The sequence below is a fragment of the Amblyomma mixtum genome, chromosome 3, assembly GCF_055824585.1.
Source record: "Amblyomma mixtum isolate Tamu chromosome 3, ASM5582458v1, whole genome shotgun sequence".
Classification (NCBI taxonomy): domain Eukaryota; kingdom Metazoa; phylum Arthropoda; class Arachnida; order Ixodida; family Ixodidae; genus Amblyomma; species Amblyomma mixtum.
The window spans coordinates 144,640,084-144,664,222 of NC_143014.1; the positions used below are offsets into that span (position 1 = coordinate 144,640,084).

General features: G+C 43.4%; 1 protein-coding gene across 2 annotated transcripts; it reads left to right on the forward strand.

Annotated features, from left to right (window-relative positions):
• LOC149352257 (mitochondrial ribosome-associated GTPase 2) lies at positions 1-22,610 on the forward strand. 2 transcript variants are annotated; one of them, XM_089581413.1, is made up of 7 exons: positions 1-336; positions 1,930-2,077; positions 2,162-2,277; positions 4,605-4,826; positions 13,062-13,200; positions 19,938-20,110; positions 22,362-22,610. In XM_089581413.1, exons 1-7 carry the CDS (start codon positions 223-225, stop codon positions 22,569-22,571), a joined length of 1,122 nt encoding a protein of 373 aa, XP_089437539.1. In that variant the 5' UTR covers positions 1-222; the 3' UTR covers positions 22,572-22,610. The 2 variants fall into 2 exon arrangements, with proteins under 2 accessions (XP_089437539.1, XP_089437540.1); XM_089581414.1 differs by having other exon boundaries at positions 1-156.
• Positions 22,611-24,139: the final 1,529 nt, after the last annotated feature.

A 24,139-nucleotide genomic window follows, 5' to 3' on the forward strand; every position in this document is an offset into this window, starting at 1 on the left:
TGGCGCCGCTCATGTTCACATGGGCATGGGTTTCTCTCTGGTTTCGCTCCTTCTATCGTGATGTTTCATAACCATTTCTTTTAGTACAAAATAGTTTCCTTTCCGCTTGTTGTGTTCGACATTTGTCAGAAGCTGTGCCGGCATGAGATATGATCAGTGAGCCTTACAGGAGCACTCTGTGACTGTTATTTTGATGGAAACCGTTTCGACTGAACTAACGCGATGATTGCTGCGCGTGTCTTGTTCGCCTTTTCGTCCAGAGAACATGTTTTCGTTAGGCTGTGCAGCACGGCGCTTCCCTTGCGAGACACTAAACCAAAGTCGCGTCATGCTAGAGTAAGTTACCTACGCACGACCATTGTCCCACGGCGCTTAGTTTCCTTGTTGATAGTGCATAAGTGCCAAAGCAAATGCAGTGTCTATTCCACCGGCAGCCGCGAGAATCATCGGGCTGAAATTCTCCCAGCACTCGCCTCCAATTGACTGCTTAGTTAAGAGCACTTTCTCTGCTCTTCCTTCATGGTTCCCGATTCCCCCGACACAGTTTAGCAACAGTGACAAACTCTTATTTGAAAGTGATGAGCAGCTCAGGCCGCCGGGTTGAGCTCCTAACTATAACCACGATGACTGGCCACTTCAAAAGGGACGATTGTTGGGCTTGTTGGTTCATAATACTGGAACGAAACAGCGCGAAAACACGGGACTACAGAAAAAAAAACACAGACACAGCGCTGACTTACAAGTGAGTGTATTTCGTGCGAGAAAGCATTATACACCCAAATACACCCAGTTGTAAGTGAGCGCTGTGTCTGTGTTCTTCCTTTCTGTAGGCCCGTGTTTTCGCGATGTTTCGTTCCAGTATTGACCACTTGCCAGTGAATAGCTGCGTAGTGTGACGTGAGGGTAATGCCTGCTATCATTTTCGGCGCCTTTCTCGGCTACAAAGGGAGTCCATTCAATACACGCAGCTTGACTCAGCCGAAAACGCAAGCTGTAAAGGATAGTTCTTTGCTTCAGAAATGGTTCGCAGCCTGCGCGCGGGGCTGGGGTCTGCAACCTGTCAGCCAGTAACCGTCCTTGCCCAGCTACTGGTCACTTTCAAATCAGTCTAAAGCTCCCATGCGGCCCGCGCGCGCGTCGAGTGTCTACAACCGGGATGCCCAGCTATTTATCGCTTTCTAATTATTTCTGATAACAAAGTTCCCGAAAAGCATGGGCCGTAAAAAAAAAAAAAAAGCGCTTTGCTGCGCTAAAAGCAGCCAGTGAGAGGCGAGTGCCAGGAGAATTTCAGCTGCGCTTCATATCCATTCGCTGCAGCTTTGTGTGCTACAAGCAACAGTTGTCAAATAGTTTGTTAAACAGTTGGAAATTACTGTAAAAAAAAATGGAAATGATATATGGGCGCTGCTGATAAAATCTTGAAATTGTGCACTTGTAGCCAATAATTTTATTGAAGAGCAGGTGCAATGTTTTTTTAGTTATGCATGACCCTATGATATTTTTTGTCGTGCTGCTTTGTGATACGCTGCTTCGTGCTGATTAGAGCAGTGAACGACATAACAAAAAGCTGACAGGTATTAATTAACATAAAAAATCTGAGCTTTTAAGTAATATTTTGGTTTGGGCTGATTGGTTCATATTTGTAACATATTCTGAAGACTGCACGAAAGGAAATGGTGACTAAGCAGGTGTGTAAAAATGACAAAACCGGCACCACTTGCAACTGAGTATTGTTCACACATGCCTGCATGTCCTGTCATTTTTATGTGACTTCTCTGTCCTTGTTCCCTTTTGCACCTCTTCAGAATATGTTACAAATCTGGGCTTTAAGTTCCCTGGGTGACAGCCGAAATCAAAAATGTCAGCCATAGGGCTAGTAACTAATTGCGTCTCTACATTTACTATAGCATTCAGTATGTCACTTTTCAGCCATCGTTCTTCGTAGACTGGAAACGAGTCAAGGTGATAGGAGGTGTAGGTGGAGATGGCTGCATCTCATTCATGCAACTTTTCTGTAATCCAAATGCTGGGCCTGATGGAGGAGACGGTGGGAATGGTGGTCATGTCATTTTTGAAGGTAAGAATTTTTTGATACTCATTATTGGTTTTCCAATTTGCCATTTTTTTATTAATCAAATTACTTTTTTTTCACCCTTCTCAGCTACCAGCAATGTCAGGTCCCTGGAACATGTACAGTCAGTCATATATGGCAATGCTGGCCTGCGTGGCTTTGGCAAGGACATGCACGGACGATGTGGGGAACACAAAATTGTTCCTGTATGTATGCTTTGCATTGTGTCTTTTTATAGAAACCTACAAATTTTGTAGTCTACCTGGAATGTTAACATGGTGATTACCAACTATCTGTTTTTTCTTTTACACGTCTGTCATTGCCAATGAAGGAAGAAAATTTATTTACAAAGAAAAGGAAAGAGGTCAGTCCAATGGCGCATTGCAGTGAAAAAACAGGAGCGCTCAATTGCACTCCCCAGTGTGGTCTCACAAGAGCAGATGCCTTCCAGTGGTAGAACAGGAGTAGTTCTGCTGCACCAAGACCAGTCGAGAGCATTCCAGGTTGCTCTGTCTTGAAAGCAGAGTTCGGAGGAAGTCGCATGACATAATATCATATCTACACTTTTTTTCTATTTTTTATTGTTTCACGGCTTTGGGGAAGAAATCTGTTTCACTTTTCTCACACCGCTGCTCTGCGCATGCACACCTAACTTCCTATTCCTTCCCTCGAGATCCATTGGCTCAAAACTGCTGAGGATTAGATTTTTTTATAGTTCGCTGTATTGAAAACGAACTGTCAGCTTGTACCATACATGCGCAGTGCATTTTGGAGACAGGTGCTAGTTGCAGACGTAAGCACACGTCTGCCACTTCGCATGCACTGTTTGCACCTCCCAGAAGCAGATCACGCTGGTGGCATTCACATGCTTGGTTTTCAACCACTTCAGTAGAAATTTTCACACACTGCCCACAGTACGCCACCTCTTGTGAAAAAGGCTTGGTGGTTTTAGTTAAATTTTATGCGAAGGATACTAAAATAGCCCAACCCAGCTCCTCGAGCGCGGCGGCGTCGTTACCATTGACCTTTCGTGACCTCCATGTCATACCACGTGATGCGTGACGTCACAGCAGATGAAAAACGGGGGCCCAACTCGCGCCGTCGCGCGAGGCGTCGCGACCAAGGAGGACCACGTGATGCGTGATGTAACGACATAGGAGAAACGGGGCCCCAGCTCGCGCCGTCGCGCGAGGCGTCGCGACCAATGTGTTTCCTGCTTCTGCCGCTAGGTGCGCTGTAGTGAACACGTGATGCTGGAGCGGCGGTATACAAGGGGGTGCGCCTGCCTCTGCTAGGCGTACACGGGATAGAGATGCCTCCTGGAGACAGTGCTGCTCGTTGGAATGAGAAGCAAAAGTTGCGGCGTGCTACAGAGACTGATGAAGAGCGTGAAGAGCGTCTAGCCAAGCGGCGTGCTCGATATGCAACTCAGCGACAATATGCTTCGCATCTGACTAGGCTTAACCTAAGCTAAGCCTCAGCCATTTTTTGACACGGACTCAAGTTCGGCCTCTCTGCTGGCAAAAGTCGAAGAAATAGTGGAACAGTTGAAGTACATGTGCATGACCGCCAACTCTAGCACTCACAGATAGGAAAAACATGCCGGGAAAACAGGCATGGCCACATGACTGCTCTCAGAGTGCAGTGCCCATTCCAGTGGTGGAGCAAGTGCTCCTGCTCTACTCCTCGCTGCTCGATCTCTCTGCTTCTGTTTGCCCACTGGAATGCAACCTAAGCCTCTACCTTCTGGCATGCTGTTCCCATAATTCTGGGAAAAAGGGTAATGTTGAGTAACAATATGGGCTGCAGGGGAGTGCAAATGAGCAAAAATATGAGATCAGTGGGAGGCCTGGTAATAGTCATGAGTAAAGACCTGCACTTCATAAGAATAACAACAAAGCTCGAATGGAAGGGAAACCTTTGTCAACATCTGGCCAAGGGCCCAGTGCGTACAATGTATCAGTGGTCTGCCTTCAAGGGGCCTAAGGAAGCGGCCAGTGCCAATTGTTCAAAGGGGTTAAGGAAGCAAGCAGTAGTTGTGTGGTGCGCCAGTTTTGGGGAATGTTATAAGAAACACAGGCTGAAGAGTTTGCTCAGCGATGCTCAGAACTAAGTGATGTCAGCTCTGTCTCACCATACGTTCAGTCACATGAAGCTGTGGTTTCAAGTTGCAGAACAGACACTATGCTTGAGGAGACCCCACACTGCATCTAAAGGCTTCCCAAGTTGTCACATGCTGTACTGTACTTATGCTGCTTTGTGGTCTAGACTATAGTGAGGAACTATCCCCTGAGTGGTAAAAAAGCGGCCATCATTAGTGCCGATGACGTCACTGATTTGCCCATATGTATGCATTGTAGTTCCAGTGCTGCAAGAAAATGTACTCAAGGGCAAGTTGCTTGAATTGTGCACTTAGTGTCAGGTTTTTTTTTAGTATTCTGAGAACACCCTGGTGGCCGTTGGAAAAGTAGGCAGGAGTGAAACCTGACAGTATGCAGGACTTGCGGTGTATTTTTTTAATGCATATTTGCAGGTGCCCCTAGGCACTGTTGTGTGCAATGAGGAAGAGCGGCCATTAGCCGATCTGGACTTGGAAGGGAGCCGGTTCCTTGCTGCTCGTGGTGGTGCAGGTGGCCGGGGCAACCACCACTTCTTGACCAATGAAAACCGTCATCCTCGTGTCTGCCAAATGGGTGGCATGGGAGAGACCATTGTTTACCACCTTGAAATGAAAACCATGGCTCAAGCTGGCCTGGTGAGTAGTGGGCAGTACTTGTATTCCCACGTGAAATGTGTTGCCATATCCTTCAGAGCAAGTGCTCTTCTGAAGCTGCAGTCAGAAATATTTATATTTGATCGCTGCTGCAAAGATCTAGTTGCTTGCATTTCCCTTTTTTTTTTCTTTCTTTCCTAATTGCAGTGCAGCTGCCTCCTTCTCATAACTTGCTCACTGTAGAGTGGACGCTACAAGTGTGAGACAACAGTTCCACTGGTGTGCAGTTCTCATGTGCTCGCCAGCCAACCACACTGGTGTAGTTGGCTTGTGGAGTGGTCATTACAAGTGTGAGACAACAGTTCAATTGGTGTGCTGTTCTCATGTGCTCGCAAGCCAACCATACCGGTGTGAAAGCCATTGCTTCATGCTTGTAGCTTACTTTCCACTGTGAGCAAACAGTGAGACAGATTGCAGCTGCCTTTTCATGATAAGTTGTAGAAATTTTTGTTACCTGAGGTGCCACTAACATTCTATGCTTTTAATTATCTTCATGAGCTTAGAGACTGGACTTCAGAATATATGTACAAATAAGTGTCAGTAAAGTGACAAGTGTGAGTAGTCTGCATTTTCTAATTGATTTTGTGGGAAATATGTGCGGGTAGGAGCTGGACACACATCAGATCATTGTGGCTGGATAGACTTGTTTCAGGTTCCTCATTTGCAAAATTTTCCAATCACTTTCTTAATTTTCTCAGTAGTTAGCGATCCTTTTGGAAACCCTGGCTGTAACCACTTAAGAACGGTAGAGACAGTAGGAGTGTAGTAATGGGAGGAAAACACTGCTAACAGAAATGGTCAGAAAATTAGAATAACCGAATTTTCATTAATTTTTTTGTTAATTTCTCTTTTGGCTAGCATTTTTGGTGCTGTCCTTTAAATTCATTTTTGTTATGCATGTATTTACGATGCCTTCACTCAGCAGAATAGCATTTTCATATGGTGCAGGCGGGAAAAACCTGTTCAGACAGTTGTTCTTATGCTTGTAATGGTGGGATTTGCTGATCACAAACGTTGTTCTGAAAGTTATCTCATCTTTATTCAGAATGCAGAACAGAACCTGGCCAGTAAAGTATATAAAGTTATATGGGTCTATCGCAGAACTGCTGACATTTGCATTGAGTGGCAGCTTCACTTGTAACCTCAGCTTTCCAAGAGTGATCAGCAAACCTTGATTACATCAAGTTTTGCCTCAACATGTTGCAAAAAGATTGCTAACCAAATAGGCTTTACCATCGGACCACTGAAAAAATAAAGGTTAATGAAGAGCCAACCACTGCTTGTGAAATGAAATCAAAAGCAGTTGCAGTCTTGTACCGTGTCCCAGGGCTCACCCAATGAACAATATATTATTGAACAAAACAGTCTGACTATGGCAGTACTGTGGCTGCCTGAGGACATTTCTTAACCATTAGATATTTGAAACATAGAAAAAAAATTTTTCATGATTTAAATGAAGTCTGAGGATTACTAGTAATACAAAATATAGAAATGTCCTTTTCAATTATATTTACTGCTAAGAGTATTCAATAGGAATTTAAGCATAGTACTGCATGGACTAAAGCATCAAAGCTGAGTTAAGAGTTCTTTTTTTTTTTTAACATGATAGTGTTAAAGGCCCCATTCACCAAAAAATCCGGTGTCGGCATTGTCGTCGTCGGCGTTGCGAGTGAAAAATTTCAGACATGGCTCTGGCAGGTGGTCCCCAGAGAGCAACCAAGAAGGCAGATGGGCCACCTAGGTCTCGTAACCTTGCGGCGGCATCGCAACCTGCCCACCAGAAAGTGAGCAAACTGCCCACCGTAGCAGGTGGCAGTTAAATTAATGATTGGTCGCTCGGGAAGAGCAACCTAGGCCGCTCAAGGCACACCGCTGACCTATCGCAGGGCAAGGGTCCATCGCTTAATCGTTGCACCACTGTGCCAGGAGGGGTATGTGGACTCCCAGGGATCTATGAATTTAAAATAGAGAATGGCTTTCTGCATTTATGGTAATTAAACCATTGCGCTATGACGTCATACCCTCAAGGCAGATTTAAGCGACCTCTCAAATTTTTTTTAGCCTCTTGATCACAGTAGTTGCAGATCCTGAAGGTCTGCTAGATTTTCTGATCAGCTCAGCTGATAAAGTGGCTTACCATTGCTGGTCTTGAATTCAAGCCCCAGAGTTGGACATATTTTTTAGTTATGAAGATCTGCAAAAGCTGTATGCTTTCCTTCGTATTAGGTGTACTGAAATAAATGTTTACGGTAAATGCTCCTTTATTTCAAATTTACTTCAGCTTGTGAGTCTTTCCAAAATATGTTGGTACTTCTTTACTGAGCTAAGCTTTCATGTAGATGACATATGACATCTGTTGTCCCATTTCATGTTAGAACTATAGTCGCTACTTTTCTATTTCATTTCATTTGTTTTTGTTCTTACGGGCCAGAAGGCGTTTCACAAGGGGAGGCAGATTAACATGTTTAGCGTTCCTCGAGCATGCTGGAAAAAAGGAAAGAGCAAAATACAATGCAAAACAAAGCAGGAGCAAAAAAAGCAAAGATTACAGCCAAATGGAGAAATAGAGCAGTGTTAACTGGAAATTATTATTACGATGTCATGAATAACAAATATATTTAACCTAGCGTCAACTAAGAGGCTTGCAGCAAACAAGCAAAAAAAACTTACAAAACTTACAATGCAGTTCGTTCAGGGGGGATGATGTGTTAGTTAAACTGACTTCTTAGTTTATCACAGAATGTTCTTTTGTGCATGTGACTATGTATTCAGGTAAGGAATTCCTTAAGACTTGTGGGAGGGAAGAATGTATTCGTTGCTAGGGTGCAGGTGGGAAAGCTCGTTAAAAACTGGCTGTGACTTAAAACGGGAAGGTCTCTTTAGAAGTGATAGTAGTTTATATCTGGACTGTGGATGGTAATAAAACTTGTGAAGAAGGAATAAACAAGGTATGAGATGGCGCAATGCCAGGGGCAGCAGTTCAAGATTTCTTTTCCATGAAGTGATGCTGAGTTATTTTGAGTAGGCTGAGATGATAAATTGCATAGCATGGTTTTGAATGGCTTCGACTTGTGAGGCGAGGTATGCTTGTGATGAATTCCAGATAGCTTATGCATATTCAAGTTTCGATCTGATGAACGTTAGATATGCTGGTTTTTTAATGTCTGCAGATGAGTTACTTATACTGTATGTGGCATGTAGCCCAGGGTGCACGAGGCTCTGGAGCAGGTGATTTCAATATTTGTTACCCATGGTACATGATATCATGTGCAGACTCAGATATTTATATGATGTGTTGTAGGTAACAAGGCCTGAGTTGAGGTAGGAGGTAGTATAAGTTGGGGTGTGACCGGAGGAAAATGTGATCGCTTTGCAATGTAATTTCATTGAGTTTAATGGCATGAACCAAGTTTCGCATCAATGTTTGATAGCATTTAGGTTTTGTTGGAGGGCGCATGTGTCATCTTGGTTGATTATGGTGTGGTATATAATGCAGCTAACAGTCTCAATTTAGATGGCGTTAGAAGGCAGTTCATTGATGTAACTTAGGCACAATAAAGGAACCTGGCACCCTGAGGAACACCAGATGTTATGCTCGAAAGAGGAGAGTTACAATCGTTTGCACATGTGAACTGTGCATCACCTTTCAAGAAGTGCTCTATCCACGATAACAATGTGTTACTCCAAGGCTGGACAACTTTAGCAATACATGATTAGGGGAAACACTATCAAATGCCTTCGAGAAATCTAAAAAGATGGAATCAATCTGATGATAGTCATCCATGTAATGAATCATGAGTAAATTTGGCTAGTTGTGTTTTGCATAACTGTAGCTTTCTAAAACTGTGCTGCTCTGGGTAGAAGTTAATTGATTCAGTGTGAGCCATTAGGCTAGATGCTATGATATGATCGAGCAGTTTTGAGGGAATGCTTGTCAGAAATATTGGACGATAGTTAAAAGGGCTCTAGCTGCCATTAAAAGGGCTCTAGCTGCCACCTGATTTAAAAATGGGTATTATTCATGCTTTTTCTAGTCATCAGGTATGTTACCAGTGCAGAGCGAATGCGAAAAAATTTGGTGTAGTATGCGGCTTGGCACGGATGGAGGGTTTTATAGCAATCTGCTGTTGATTTCATCATAGCCTCCTGACATTGATAGTGGAAGTGAGCTAATAATGTTTGACATGCCCTCCGCATTTTCTGTTTCTTTGATTGTCTGTGAACAAATGGTGGGTACGCAGTAGACAGAAGTAATGTTAACATGTGTGAAAACAAGTGAAATACTCATTTAGTACAGTGGCACAGTTCTCAGAGCCAGTCGGCTCACCACCAGGATCTGCTAGTTCAGTTTGATTAAGGTGGGATTGGTTCGATAGAAGACGCCAGAACTTGTTTGGGTTAGATAGAGGAATTGAGAGCAAGTGAGAAGTTTTGAATTTGTTTTTAGTGTCAGCAAGTTAATTTAGATACTGTTTTACACGTAAGGGATATCAGTCCCATGTTCAGAACTTTTGCTTGCTTTGCTGTCCTGTAAAGCCATTTCTTACGGTTTTGTAGTGATTTAAGTTGTTTGTTGAACCAGGGATTGTTATTGTCAGATTTTACAAAAATAGTAGGAATGTATGGGTTTTCCAAGTTCACTAATGTGTTTTTATACGTTTTCCATTTCGCATTAACCATGCAGTATAAATAAGAACATTGAAAACTTACAAAAAAATTGTGCAAGTTTGCTGTTAATGCTTTCAGAGGTTTTACTTTTATATGTGTGATTAGTTTTCTTGAAGACAATCTCTTTTTCAATGAGATGGTGATGTGAAAGAGGTTGTTATTGCCGATGCTGGGCAGCAGATTTATACTTGTTACATTATCAGGGGTTGATGTCAATAGGTTTATACTGTATTGTAACTTCTGGCGGGCCGTGATATGAAAACTTTGCTTCTCATGCTGCTTACACTGCTATTAGATTGAATGCTTTCATGATCGGACATGTCTTTGGTCAGAATCAAAAGGGGAGTCTTTGCTGTTATTAAGACGAGAAAGAAGATCACATTAGGATTTTGTTCATGTTCCTCTTCCAAGGCCATTGCAATATCTTGAAAGCTAGCACTTGATCTGGTGGTATGGTTGCCTTTCCTTGGTGAACTGTAGGAAGCACCTAAAGGGATTCTGAACCAAACTTTTGGAGCTGCTCTTTTACATGTATACAAAAGCTTGACTGCTAAAATTGATAAATGCGACAAGCATTCTAGCGAAAAAAGGCGGATAGCATATTTTTTCGCGATTTATTGCCGTATTGTTGCAACTGGCGGCCGCCTGTGGAAGCTGCGACTATACTCCGTCTCACAAGCTGTTTGCAGCACTATGAAAGGTACAGCTTTCTCGTCCAATCAGGATGGCGCGCACTACATTAGTGTGTTCCTACACGCCTGTGGTTCGATCCACCTGATGTCCAGGTGGCTTCTTTCTACCTATAGCAGGTGGCGCTTGATGTCTTTTTATTCTTTTTTTGGTTTGTTTTTGGACAGGCGGACGCCCGTTCCAAAGGGACTAGCCCCACTTTTTTTTTTTTTTTGTCGCAACCTGTTCTCATCAGTTCCTCTGTTGTCACGTCGCAGTAAATTTCAGTAATCGTGTCATGTGCATATAAATTTATTTACTCCAGCGTGCCGAGGCAGCCTAGTGTCGATGTTGGCGAAATGCAAAACAAGCCCATGTGCTGCGCGAGAGGCAACGCACGTTAAACGGCCCGCGTTCAACAACACTCGGCCCGCGTTCAACGTCTCCGTTGTCCACTTGTAAAGCGTTCGCTCGCTCACCTGCGTGAGTTTTGCCGTCCTCTTGATGAGCACATTTGTACTCCAACTGCCCCCGCACTCGACTCGAAGCGCTTCAAGAACATTTAAAGCCACCTGCTTCGCCTGCTTGGGGAAACAGCGCACTGTCGGTGTAGAGCACACGGGAGACACAACAGACTCGACCGACGCCATGTTGGAAAGTGGCGACGCATCACTACCTCGCAGCAGGCCTCCGCAGAGCTGTGTCCGTACGGGCTTTGTCTGGTAATTTCACCAGTGATTGAAACACTCCCTACCATTTAAATATACCTGTCCAAATCATGTTTTTAGTTGCAATGCTTATTGTTTTGATTAATAGTCATACACTCCTCAAATATTCGAGGGACTATTTTCTGCGTTTCTGCAGCCCTGATTAGACGAGAGAGCTCTACCTTCCGTAGTGCTGCAAACATCTTGTGAGACGAAGTATAGACGTCATAACACTGCGCACCCACTGTTCCCAGAGGAACACGATTGTCATCGCTGCTCGCGGGTTTTCCAGTTTTGCGTCGGTCGGTGGTTGTCTGTGTGTCGTCCACTCATGGCGTACACAGATATGGCAAGATTTTAATCGATGCTGTCTACATACCATAACCGTATGCGCACTTACGTACGCTAAATGCAGCTATTTTTTCCGTACCTTACGTCATTTATAACATTCTCACTCTTAAAATAGAGGCACGATGATGTTTAGACTAGTGCCGCCATCTGGTGGTTAGGAGGGGAACCATTGTTGTCAACAAACCGACGCCCTTCTTAAGCCTAAAGTGGGCAGAATCAGCATATTACTCGTACGTTTTCTTATGGGCAACAGGAGACGAAGCGAAAGACCGGTGGCCCATATATGGCCATTGAACGCGCTGAAGAAGGCAGTAACAACCACGAATCCAGTCCGAAGCGAGGCATCTTGCATCGAAGGGTGCCGCCATATTTGTCGCCGCGGGAATGCAACTTCATACTCACCATCCTATTGGCCGACGAGAATCGGCGGAATTTTTTCTGGCAGCAGAAATCTGTCCTTGACTGATCAGGCTTTCCGCTGGATATTTCGGCAGAATGTCTGCCGTGGTGGCGGATTCCGCTCGCTCTCGCTGCCGAATGTCCAAGTGTGAACACGCCTTTATCGCTTGGTCTACCCAAACTGCTGTGTGACATTGCGCTTCGAGTGACGCGACCAGTTGCCTGTCGGATGAGGGTGTCATGAAGTCACGCTCTTCACCTCGTGCCGGCTGGGAGGGCTTGGTGCACGTTCATAAGATGTTGAAAATAAAACCATCCACTCAAAAATATGGCAGTGACGACTAGATTTCGGTGTAATCACATTCCAAGATTCTATTTTAAGTGTTTTTGTTCAATTTTAAATTTTGCTTCAGGATCCCTTTAAAAGGTAGAAAGATTATGCAATGTTTATGCTACCGCTGTGTAAACCATTAAACTGTGCACAAGCTTGGTGCCCTCTTGGTGCTCCCTGATGTCTATGATGCCTCACACCGCTCCTTATATCCGTGTTGTGACGTCACCTCTTCGTCATACCCACACTGCGGAGTTCATGCAACGTAGGCCAGTGCCTGTACACATATGTGCTTATGCAAACTCATTCATGCCTTCCATTTGAAGGTAAGACATCGATATGATGTGGAGACCTGTGTGCCCGCTCACTGGTACACAGGTTGCTGACGCATGTGCTGTTCACACCACCTTTCCCCCTACACCACTGTCTTCGCAATGCAAGCACAGCACCAAGCAAGCGCACTACCCCCTCGCTTGTTTGTTCCTCCTCCTCCTCACCCTCTCACTGGACTGCATCCACATTTGGACCATCAGCAATGACACAAAGTGCACAAAACATGGCTAGAAGCACAATGGACCCTTTACTATGAGTACAAATGGAGCCAACCATCTCCTTGAATGAACTGTGACGGATATAACCGGGTAAGACACGACACAATGGAATACGTGAACAATTCAACTTTGTACTGAGGCTTAAGTTTTGTTTTTTTATTAGCTCCGTGTATACATGCTGTCTTGCACACTGCACCATTTTCGTTGACTTTTATTGCAGCCTTGGCAAAAACCTAGTACTGCTGTCAGTAAACTGAACAGATCTGTTTGCAAGTGACATGTGACGACGTCACGCTGATGCCCACAGAATGCCTCCCACAAAGAGCTTCTATGTTAAAATTAGTGTTGACAAAAGGTTTTCTTGTATTTGTCTCTTGCAGTGTCCTCATAAGCATTTTTACTGAAGTATATTTTGCTTCAGTGCAGCAGATGAATTGCATCAGTAGCCCCTTGCTAAGAGTGTGGCTGGTATGCAGTTGAGGTGCACAGGCTGTGGAGCAGTATTTAAGTTGTGCTGTTTTCTTTTGTGGCATTCCCTTAGGTTGGTTTTCCCAATGTGGGTAAATCTACTCTGCTGCGTGCCATATCGAGAGCCAGGCCTAAAGTGGCATCCTACCCATTTACGACGCTGAGGCCACATGTAGGCGTTGTGAGCTACGATGATTACCTCCAACTAGCAGGTATGCATAGTCCCTAGTCCCGAATGCCTTGTAGTTCCTAATGCCGTCGCACTGTTGCATGAAGTCAAGCACTACTGTTCTTGCACTACACATCATGCAAGTTGAACTAGTCTACAATTGGTACAAACGCTGCTATCATGAGCATCATTATGGAGATGTACGTGTTTATCAGTTCTGCCCATTTTTATGGACTTTGTTTTAATGAGCTGCTTATCCTAACTCGCATGCAAACATCCCGTGATGTGAACTTATATTATTATTTCCTTTGTGTGAATTGCACACACATGTCAACATGTGAATTGTGCCAGTCAATCATGTAGGAGAGTGAAGTGTAGAATTGTGCCCAGTTCTTCTAGCATTTTATTTTGGCTCAGTAAGTAATAGTAATATACCTTGTCAGCTGCCTCATTTCAATGTCATAGGGTTGTCAAATTTAAATGTAATGCTGTACTATGGTAAACGTAATGAAAGATAGCTGTCTTTGCTTGTTTTCTTGATACTGTTTTATTGTATGTGTATTCAGTGTTGTCTTGAGCTGTTTTTTCAGCACTTATGTATTTGGTTGTTGCTTTTAAACCGCGGAAAATGGTAAAAGAAAAAATTTGTATTTTTTTATTGTTAATGCAAAAGCATTACATGGCTCAGTTCAGGGTCATCTGTCTGCGCCATGTGATGTCACAAGTCAGCGTCATATCAAGTCATGTGACAGTAGTGTAATATGTCATAACGAAAAACTTGTGACATCATATCTAGTCACGTGACAACGATGCAGTGTGATGTCGTACCAGGTCATGTGACAACAATGTAATATGCCGTCATACCAAGTGACATGACAACAATGTAATATGACGCCATACCAAGTGACGTGACAGATGATTGCAAAGAGTTCAGGCCACGTGACAAGGAAGCTACATGCTGGTTTTAAGAACATACCCCAGTCCCCTCCCCCTAATCCATGAAGGTGTAGGTGAAATCCCAGCGATGGCATCACTGGCTCACCTCTATGTGGTGGCAATATTCCCGACTACATTCACACCAAAATTTTGAGTAACCGTTCATCGTACAGCGTTCTAGGTGGTGTCATAGCATTTCTCGTTGCATATAGCTTACATGTTTTAGTCAAGTTGGGGGCTAGCTTGCAGCACGGGTTCAGACCGGTGACATGGCCTTCAGTTGCATGCTTTAAGGTGCGGTTGAGGTGTCCACTGAGATGTCAAGATGTGAGAGCTACTGCGCCCTTTCCTTTCCTCAAAAACCAATTTTCGTAATAAAATTGTGATGTAACCAGAAATGACAAAGTAGTGTAGTATGTCACAACTAGAATGCCAAAGTGGCATAGTATGCCGTAACCAGAAACGACAAAGTGTAGTATGTCATAACCAGAAATGTCATACTGGTATAATATGTCATAGCCGGAAATGATGAAATGCCATGCTACATGTTATAAGACAGAAATAAAATCATGATCAAAGACATGCTTTTGCATTCTTCTATGTAAGCAGACTTAAGTGCCCTCAGAATTTTTTGTTATCTGCTCATATTCCACGTTTTCTATGCTGTCCTAAATTTTATTGCTGAAATCCACTGGGAAGTACTTTAAGAAAACTGTTTCGTGAATCAAGTAGCACTGCATATCGGTAAAATGCTCCATTTTTCCGATATGAAAAAACCGATATGGAAAGACCGGAACAGAAAAATTTGCATTCCAGTTTTCTGACTAGGGCCCGTATTCAGAGCTTCTGTCATTTTTTTAAACCATCATCTTCGGCCACACGGGAAGCGGATGTGGTGGCTTGGATGCAGTGGAAGTGTCGAAGAAAATAAATCGTGATGCCACACACATAGTGTACGCTCCCATAGCAGGTGCTCAAGCACCAAGGACCCCAGTGAGATAGACAGCTGTTACTGCATTTTCCAACACATCAGCTGGCTATAAATTGGATGCAGGGCTTTCACTTCATCTTAACTTTGTCTGTAACCAATTGGATGGATGATAAATTTGGCCTGTTTTTTTTATTTCATTGGAAGATTGGGTAGCTCCTAGGCTTAATGAGAAACACTGGTTTGTTGCAGAAATGGTTCACTTTGTAAAAAAAAACCAGATGGCGCTACTTGAGTTATCGTTGCATTTGCATACATTGAATGATGTAACAAAGTGTAAGGCCTCACAAAATACTTGTGTTTACTGTATGCAAACATGCGTTTGCTGTTGTATGACTCTCAATAAGCTGTTGGAGCGTCCTGCGTCATCATTGTGTGCAATGTCTGACAGCAGAGCCACCGCAGTGGCTCAACGGTTGTGGTGCTCAACTGCTGACTCGAAAGACATAGGTTTACGCCGCAGTGGTCACATATCGATGGAGGTGAAATGCTAGAGGCCCGTGTGCTATGCGATGTCAGGGCATGTTAAAGGGGCTCCGAACACATTTTTAGTGCATTGTTTTGCCTGTTGATTGCATAGAATGAGTTATAGTGATGCTATTAGCTTCGGTCGCACCACGTATATTCTGGTTTTTAATATTTTAAAACTCATGGCGCTGACGGTGTCACCACACAGTGGCGGTTTTTAGCAGTGGATATGACATTATCGGACGGGAGCTTGATGATTGGATAAACAGTAAATGTACTGCAAACTGTGATAATAAATGAAGATACATTTTGTCACGTTTTCAGGTTCTATATTAAATATTAGATCAACAAAACCAACATGTTTGCCTTACGTAAAAGCACTGCGAAGCAAGCAAAACAAAAAAGCACCGCCAGGGGCTCTGGCTATTGTTTTGCATCAAAGGACTTTGCACCTCTCTATACACATGCATACTATGACCTAGCACACAGCACTAAAGGCTACTGTCTATGTATCTGAGAACGGCTTGGAGGAATCGATCTGATCAAGCCATTGCATTCTACAAGTGTTTATTTCGGTCCCAAGGAAGGACACAAAGATAAAACCCATTCGTTTCACATTTACCAGTACACATCGTCAGATTGCAGAGGATCACCGGGCAGCGCCGCTAGATGGCACCACGTTCCCATCAACAGTGCGCAGTGGCAGGGCACGGTATGCAGTGGCGGTAGCGGTACGCGCTATGCTAAAAAGTATTTCGTGCAGGTTGTCACTGTGTCGCTGTATCTCGCACTCGAGTTTGGATAAGTCAGAGAGGGCCATTGATCAATGTTCTCTTCTTCGCCGTCGACGTGACGGTGAAGCATCGCTGGGAAGAGCTGAGTGTTCACATGGTAGTTGTAAGCGTGGAAAAGACGCTGCCAGCCTTGGCAAGAGGGAGTTGGAGGGAACAGGCAACTATGGTGTGCAAACTTCCGCGACATGCTCAGATAGGCTGTTTTGATTGGTCCAACCCAATGTCGTCATTGGGAGAGTGAAATGGGAATGGGAAGCACCGCGAAAATCGAGTTGAGAGCAGCATTTTGTTTGCTTGTATCTTGAAATTTGTTTATCAAATAACTCCCATTCTTATGTGCCGATTCCTGTAATTCTTTTGAGTCACCATCTATGTGGCATGAAGAATCACCTGAAGTATAGGCGGCATCCCTTTAAGCAGTGTTTCAGAGCCGCTTTAAAGAACCCCAGGCGATCGAAATTATCCGGAGCACTCCACTACAGCGTCCCTCATATCCCGAGTCACTTTGGGATGTATGTTAAACCCCATAAAACCAAAACAGAGTGTCTGGCAGCATGACCTCGCTGATCAAGTGGGTGGTCAGTCGCCAGCAACGCGTCACTACACCGACACATTTGACACTCCAGAGGTGGCCTTTTGGCGTCACTAATGATTCTCGATTGCTGCGGTGCTGTGGCTCTGCGTTCAGCTGGCGAGTTAGCTTGCAAGTCAGTTTCCAGCTGTCAGTGGACATGCATTTGCTTCGCACCGTTTCAAGCCTCTGAAAACTTCGTCTGCGAAGTCACTCAACGTATTCAGAAAAGAAACATATCAAGAAGGCTCTTTAGCTCATTTCTTTTATTTATATACTGCAGAAAAAAATAAATGCCTAACCGCAGCATCTTGCAGTTCTTGCAGTGCCTGCATAAAAGGAATGCAAAGCGTAAATTACCATCTGCAGAGTGGTCTGATCACAGCAACAACTTGCGTTTAGCAGTGTTGTAATGGTAAGTTGTCACAACGACTTGCTGGTTCAGCACGGCAGCAAGCGTGCATTGTGTAGCGAGTAAGTGCACATCACAAATCCTTTCTGCTCCTTTCTCTCCTTGAGTTGAAGGTAAAACGCTGTGTTGTGCGAACAAGCTAGCTGTCTGTTGTTTACCATCGGCAGCTGCAGTGGCTACCATCTGTCGCTACAAAGCCATGCATAGTTGCATGTATTATTTTCTTTTTAGCGCGCTAGCACCGAGACTCCCTCTCACCAATTTCGCCACTGTCTGTCTGGTGATGTGGGTTGCTCGGGAAGAGCAGCCTGGGTCTCACAAGCCCCACTGGTGGCAGCACCTGCCATCGCAGGGCAGTGGTGCATTGCTTAACTGCTGCACCACTGCACCAGGAGTGGTATGAGAAATCTCGGCGATCTATGAATGTAAAGTAGAGAATGACCAATTCTGCATACATGGACATTAATCCATCAATGCTGTCACGTCATACTCTTAAGGTGGAGTGCTTAAAGGTCCCCTCCAATTTTAGTGCACTAGCACTAAGGCCCCCCCACTCACTGATTTCATCTATCTTTACCTAAAGCCTGCTTGACCTTGAAAACCAAGCCTCAACCAAAACTGAAATTGAAGTGAAATCCGAAATGCTAGCGCACTTCATTGGCATTTAGCCTAACCACACTTTTTTTAAGTAAACCACCAGCCTTTACAGTGCAGAAAATGTTTTTATTTATTGAAGTCCACGAGGTGAATAAAGCAGCTTTTGATTGCCTCTTACTGTGCCATCTGATGCACAGCTTAAAAGTGTGGCTGAATTTTTTTTCCTCACTTTACATTATTCAGCAAAGAGCAATAACGCCGTACTTGGAATGCAGTGACATCCTGCCACTGCTCACAGTCGCAACCGGACTGACATATGCTTCCAGCATTTTCGACTAGTCAGGTATTGCTGAAAATGATTGTTTTGAAAATGACGGGAACTTGGAATATGGGCCTAGGTCATCACCTTGTGGAGCAGCTTTCTTCTCGACTGTTTTGTCTGTTTTCACCCCGTTTGTCTTGTTGCACTCGCAAAACTCCACTATATGCGATGATAATCTTGGTTTTTCATTTTGATGGATTCTAGATTTTTGGTGGGACATCTCGTTTACAGTTTAGACATGTCTATGCCTTCTGCATTGTGAAAAATGAAAACAGTTAAATTTGTTTGACTCTGAATGAATGCGTAGTGAAGCGATATTAAGGTATCACGACTGAAGAAAGGATGCACTTTTAATAATGCTCTGATGCCAAAGGCACATTTTTGTTTTATTCTTAAGCAGCAGAACTTGATCGCTACACCATACGATTGCACATACAGACAAATTAATTAGTTAACATTGCACAACTCTTATTAGGGTCCCTTTTGTTTATACATATAACAGCTAGACTTGATTTGCTGCGAACGCATGTCTGTTGCCTTTTTTTTTTTTGTAACGTGGTGCTGACATTGCATGGCAACATAAAAATGTAGGCTGCACAAGTATTACTTCTACACAAAGGGGGTTGTTGCATACTCTGATTTCATACTTTGTAAACTATTTTTGGGTCACTTACTGGCGGAACAACTGAGTGATGTTTCAGGATCCTTACTAAGGTCATCTTTCTTTTCTGTCCATGCATGAGAGGTTTCCCATCAAGTATTTTACTTCTCAGGGTTCTGTGCATACATATGTGTGCGTGCAACACCAAGATGCAAGTGCGTGTTTGTATGTTTCTGTGCTCGCTACGGTACAGAAATGTCTAGTCCGCACTTGCTTTGAGTAACTTTCACCAGTCCCATTTATTTCGAACGAAGTGGATGACACAGTAACAGGGAGATCAGGTAGTTGTAGCACAGCACCGTGTGTGATCCACTGTATAATCTGCTGCTGTGGGATAGTGCATTATGGCAAAGATTATGTTGTGCTTAAGTGCCCCATTGATGACAAATGACATTCATACTAAAATAAACATTGCATTCCTTTGGGTGGGAATAGCCCCTGGATTAGAACGTTTACATTGCATTTGAAAACGTTAAAATTGAGTGAGCAATGAGTAATTGACTGGCACTAGCTGCCATACTAGCTGTAATTAGCTACCACATTAGGCGATTACACTTTGATTTCCATCATCATTGTTGTGGCTCTGTCAGGGTGTCTTGGTCGAATTCGTCCAGAAAGCTGGAGACATCATAAGATCTGAAAGTGCTGGTTGTACACGTCCTAACCGAGTATATGCCATTTCTAAATATGAGGAACAAGTATTTTGACCACTAGAAGTTGTGCATTATTTCACTGAAACATATTGGCAATGTTTAGACAATGAAAGGATCAACCCAATTGTTTCATGTAATAGCATAATTATTATATGTTGACTACATTTCCTGTGTGTAACCATATGAATAGCAACTTTACACCTCTTGTAGTGGCAAGTGAAGCATAGAATAAACTGAAGAAGCAATACTTTAATTTTGCAAGTCCACTCAAGAAATAAACGACAGCAGTGCAAATGCTCTGAGCACTGTAACATATTCACTAGAAAATAAACAGGGAAGAAGAACAAAGGTAGTGACTTTGTCATTTGGGACATCCAGTTGCTGACCTCCCAGGCCTGGTGGAAGGGGCCCACCAGAACCGAGGCTTGGGCCATGCTTTCTTGAGACACGCTGAACGGTGTGGCTGCCTGCTTTTTGTCGTGGATCTGGAGTGCCCTGACCCAGCTGCCCAGTACTCCGTACTACTCACAGAGCTGGAGCTGTATCGCCAGGCAAGTATTGGCAAAACCTTAATGGCACTAGTCTGTAGTGGAGACGTTGTGGGAGCTAGCGAGCCTAAGTGCCACATTCAGTGAACCCTCAATAAATCGATATTGGTTCATTTTAAATCCCAAATAATTTTTATAATTTCTGCAGTCCTGTAATTCTAATGTAAGTTTAACCGGATAATTAGAGCCGACAGCTTGCACAAGTTCGATTAATTCAAAGACCTGGAATTGTGCAGTGCAGGAATGCTCTAGTCTACCACAAACTTGGGATTGCACAAGTTCAGCTGGTAATGTAGCGTTGCCTGCTCATAATCAGCACACAAGCCTGCAAGTAAGTAGTGTGATGCTTAATCGGGCTCTCTAATGCTTTAAGCACCATTGTGCAGACAGCAACAACACTGAGACTTAGCACGCAGCACCATAATGTCGCACTAGCCAAAGCGATCCTCTGCAGTTTACCAGCGCCTCACTGACAACACGTTCAGCAGTGTCCAGTGAGACTTATAGTTTCTATTCTGTGCAATTCACGCTGCTCCGAACTCATCGATACAAACTACACCACTTCAACTCCAGGTTGGCCATATGTACTGCTCACACAGTCACTTCGTTGCTTCTTATCAGCCGACAGCTGTTCTTATTGCAAGCCCTTCTGTGCATGCTCTCTAGAGCTGCGCTGTGCCCCTAACCTGAGGTATCCGACCTTGACTGCCTCGTCCTGTCTCCTCTATCTTCGTCCGTGTCTTTTTTAGCCGCTGGCGTGTCTCACAATTGTACTAGCAACCAACTAGCCCAGCTTTCTATGCTTGACTGCCTCCTTTGCGCATGCAGGAAACATAAGAGTATAAGCGCACCGCCGAATGGTAAAGAGCTTTGCTGGTCACATTGAGAGAGATGCGTGGTCTTCTGCGGGCATTGAAACTGGCATGGGCGAAATTCTGGTGACTCCGACTAGTCCAAACAAGCTGCCACTGCAGGGCGAATTCATTGTTAAAAGGGATGCGGTCCTAGAACTGTTTTTTTTTTATTTACAACCTTGACCATAATTACCGTGAAAGAATTTTTTATTTTTTTTTGTAGAGTCCAAATATGCAATTAGGATTTGAATAGCTCAAGTAGAATGTGAGTTATAAGGAGTTTTGTGGTTTTAATTGGGCTCTTCGCTATAGACCGTGAGGCAAAAAATTCCTTTAAATCAAAACATCATACTGCAACTGTGCTGGATAAACACATTAATGAGAACCACAATCGTTTGAGGCATTTTTTTTAATCTACCTAATTTGAGAATTAACAATATAAATTATATGACCTTTATACCACTAACTTTAATGCAAAATTTTCTATGCAGAAGTAGCAGAGCTTGTTAAAAAAAATGCCCATTTCACTTGTCTCCAACGCAACTTTAGCATTTTTTTTTTTTCAGGTTGAAATAAAGATTACGAGGTTTTAAAATTGTCATACAGCTATGCATTCCCATGTCGCAATGTTACATAGCACCTTCAGACGTGCAAGAAAGCTGCAATGAAAGACGCTGCTCACAACGATGGTTATGGATTAGCGCGAGCACTTGGCTTCGTTTAAAACCATGATGCTGGAGCAGGAGTGCGACCACACCGCCATTTCCTGGCATAGCAGAGATAATCTCTTGCAGTCCAACATGACTGCACCTCTAGAGAGCATAGAGTAATTTTGAGAAATTATGCTAGAGACAAAGTATTTTGTTGAGCATACGTGGTCCTTGCCTCAAGAAGCACCGCGATGCCTGTGCACATTAAGTGGCAGCCTCCACCACCTTGCATGCCATGGCTCTTGTTTGCTGAAATAGTATTCTGGCGCAGTATAGTAGCAGTTTCATCAAAAAGCACTTATTTGTTGCAGCATGTAACAGGCTTAATGCAATGGTGCAGTTTGGCACAGCATTTCCACCAATGCGACCTGCTCATTTTTCTCCACTGGTGTCTCAAACCTTTTTTTCCTACTTTTGTTTGAGAAAACTTAAGGCGTGTAGTGGCTGCAAGAAAAACTTCTTGGAGCTACACGATATCCTCTAACAGGCATCATCCTACATCAGTATTGCACCTTTAGGCTCCTTTCACAGTGCCAATAATCATGGTGTTCAGAAACAAACCAGACAATGCACTGAAACACTGCGGCACAGATTACCAGCTTTGCATTGTGTTAAAATTGGACATTTTGCGAGCTGTGTACTTGATAGCATAGCATGTAATGTTACATTCATAATTATTTTTTTTTTCAGGGATTTACTGATGGTCACCATGCTGTGGTTGCCAACAAGGTAGATGTGCCTGGAGCTATGGACCGGCTAGAACTGCTTCGAGAACGAATTGATGGCCGTTATCCTCTGTTTGCAGTGTCAGCAAAATTTGGCACAAATCTGCTATCTGTTCTCAACCACATAAGGATTGCGTATGATGCCACTGTAGATGGAAAGGAAAAGTTTTCCTGAGTCATGTTAAATTGAAATAAACCATTATTATGTTACCTACTTTGCATATTGCTTCCTCTGTGTAATGTTTTTACAGTACACTCCCATTATGACGAACTCAGCTAAGATGAATTCTTGGATGAGATGAACAGTGTGAAACCATATGGTTGGTTTCCCATAGACTCAATGTAAAAAATTATCTGCTTTATCTAAGATAAACTATTTCGCATTTCCTTCGCTTAAGATGAACTTTCACAGCGACTGCAACTCCATGAAACGGCACTTGCATGGCATTCTCGAGGCAACCAAGAGAGAGCGAAAAAAAAAATGCTTGCCCGCAAGGAAGCTTCCCTGCATCTTCAAGCGAAGGTGCGCAGAAGCTTTTTTGCGAGTAAAGCAAGGCAGGGCACAGCGCCGACCTGCACCGAGCTGGAGGGTAAGCAAAAAACGGGAAAAGTACAAATAGTGGTTGCTACGGAAGAGAAACACTGAAAAAATAAACTAGACCAGTGCTGCTTTCAAGTAGCATGACGCGATTTTGTTTGATGCCCTCATTGTCATCTCACTTAATGCATAGCACAATAAAAACTCTCTTTACTATTATCTTCTTGCTGCAAAGCAATTTTACTGTTTTGTTTTTTGTAACTTATGTTTTGGCAGACCTAGCACACGCACGTATCCTTTTTCAGGCACTTCTGATAGGACTAGCAAATTTTCATGGTCCCTTCAATGTTGTGGGTCTGCTGTACGTCATGTCTGCTTCATGATCATAAATTAATCCCCAAAAACATTTTCCCCCAGGTTAACAATGAGTTGGTATCTGTGAAATAGCAGCAACCAGTATGACACAAGGCATAGTTGTATCTAACCAAGGTGAACAGGTGCAGGAAATGGACCTCATTTCCCAAAGACACGTTGTACAAGAAAATATTCTCTGGTAATCATTCAATGCTGGTAAACAAAACACAGCAACTCAGATTTGACCAGAATGCTCACGGCACTAGATTGCAAAAAAACATCTGCGCAATGTCAGTGTTTTCCACATCTTTAGGACAAACAGTAGCTATGACACACTTCTGATGGCTAGAAAAATGCCGTACTGTGTAATGTTTTCAGAGATACAGGAGAACATTCTAAACACCAAAACACCTACGTTTCATTCTCTGAAGTGTGCAGCAGAGGAGACAAAATACACAGAAGTAACAGGCCATAAGCACCACTTTGCAAAGAATCCAAAAGAACAAAGGTTACTGAAGTAGTAGTTTACATTATTTCTGTTTGCTTTCTGCTTGCCAAAAACAAAAGCCAAAGGCTACTAAAATGCTGTAAAGGAAACGGCACATGGGCATTTACCCTGCAGACTATCTTTTGAATGCTTTGTGGTCTAATCTGAATCAGTCAAGTGTTTCACTGAATGACAAGATGAATAGTAACTTTATTGGCTGTGGTGTTCACAGTTTCTCTGCCATTCATGACAAAAGCTTAACAGTCTTACAAGAGACAAATGTCTCCAAAATGTGCAAGCGGCACATATGCCACATGGCCACACAATTGACCAATAGCTTGCGCCCACTCTGTGATGCGACAAA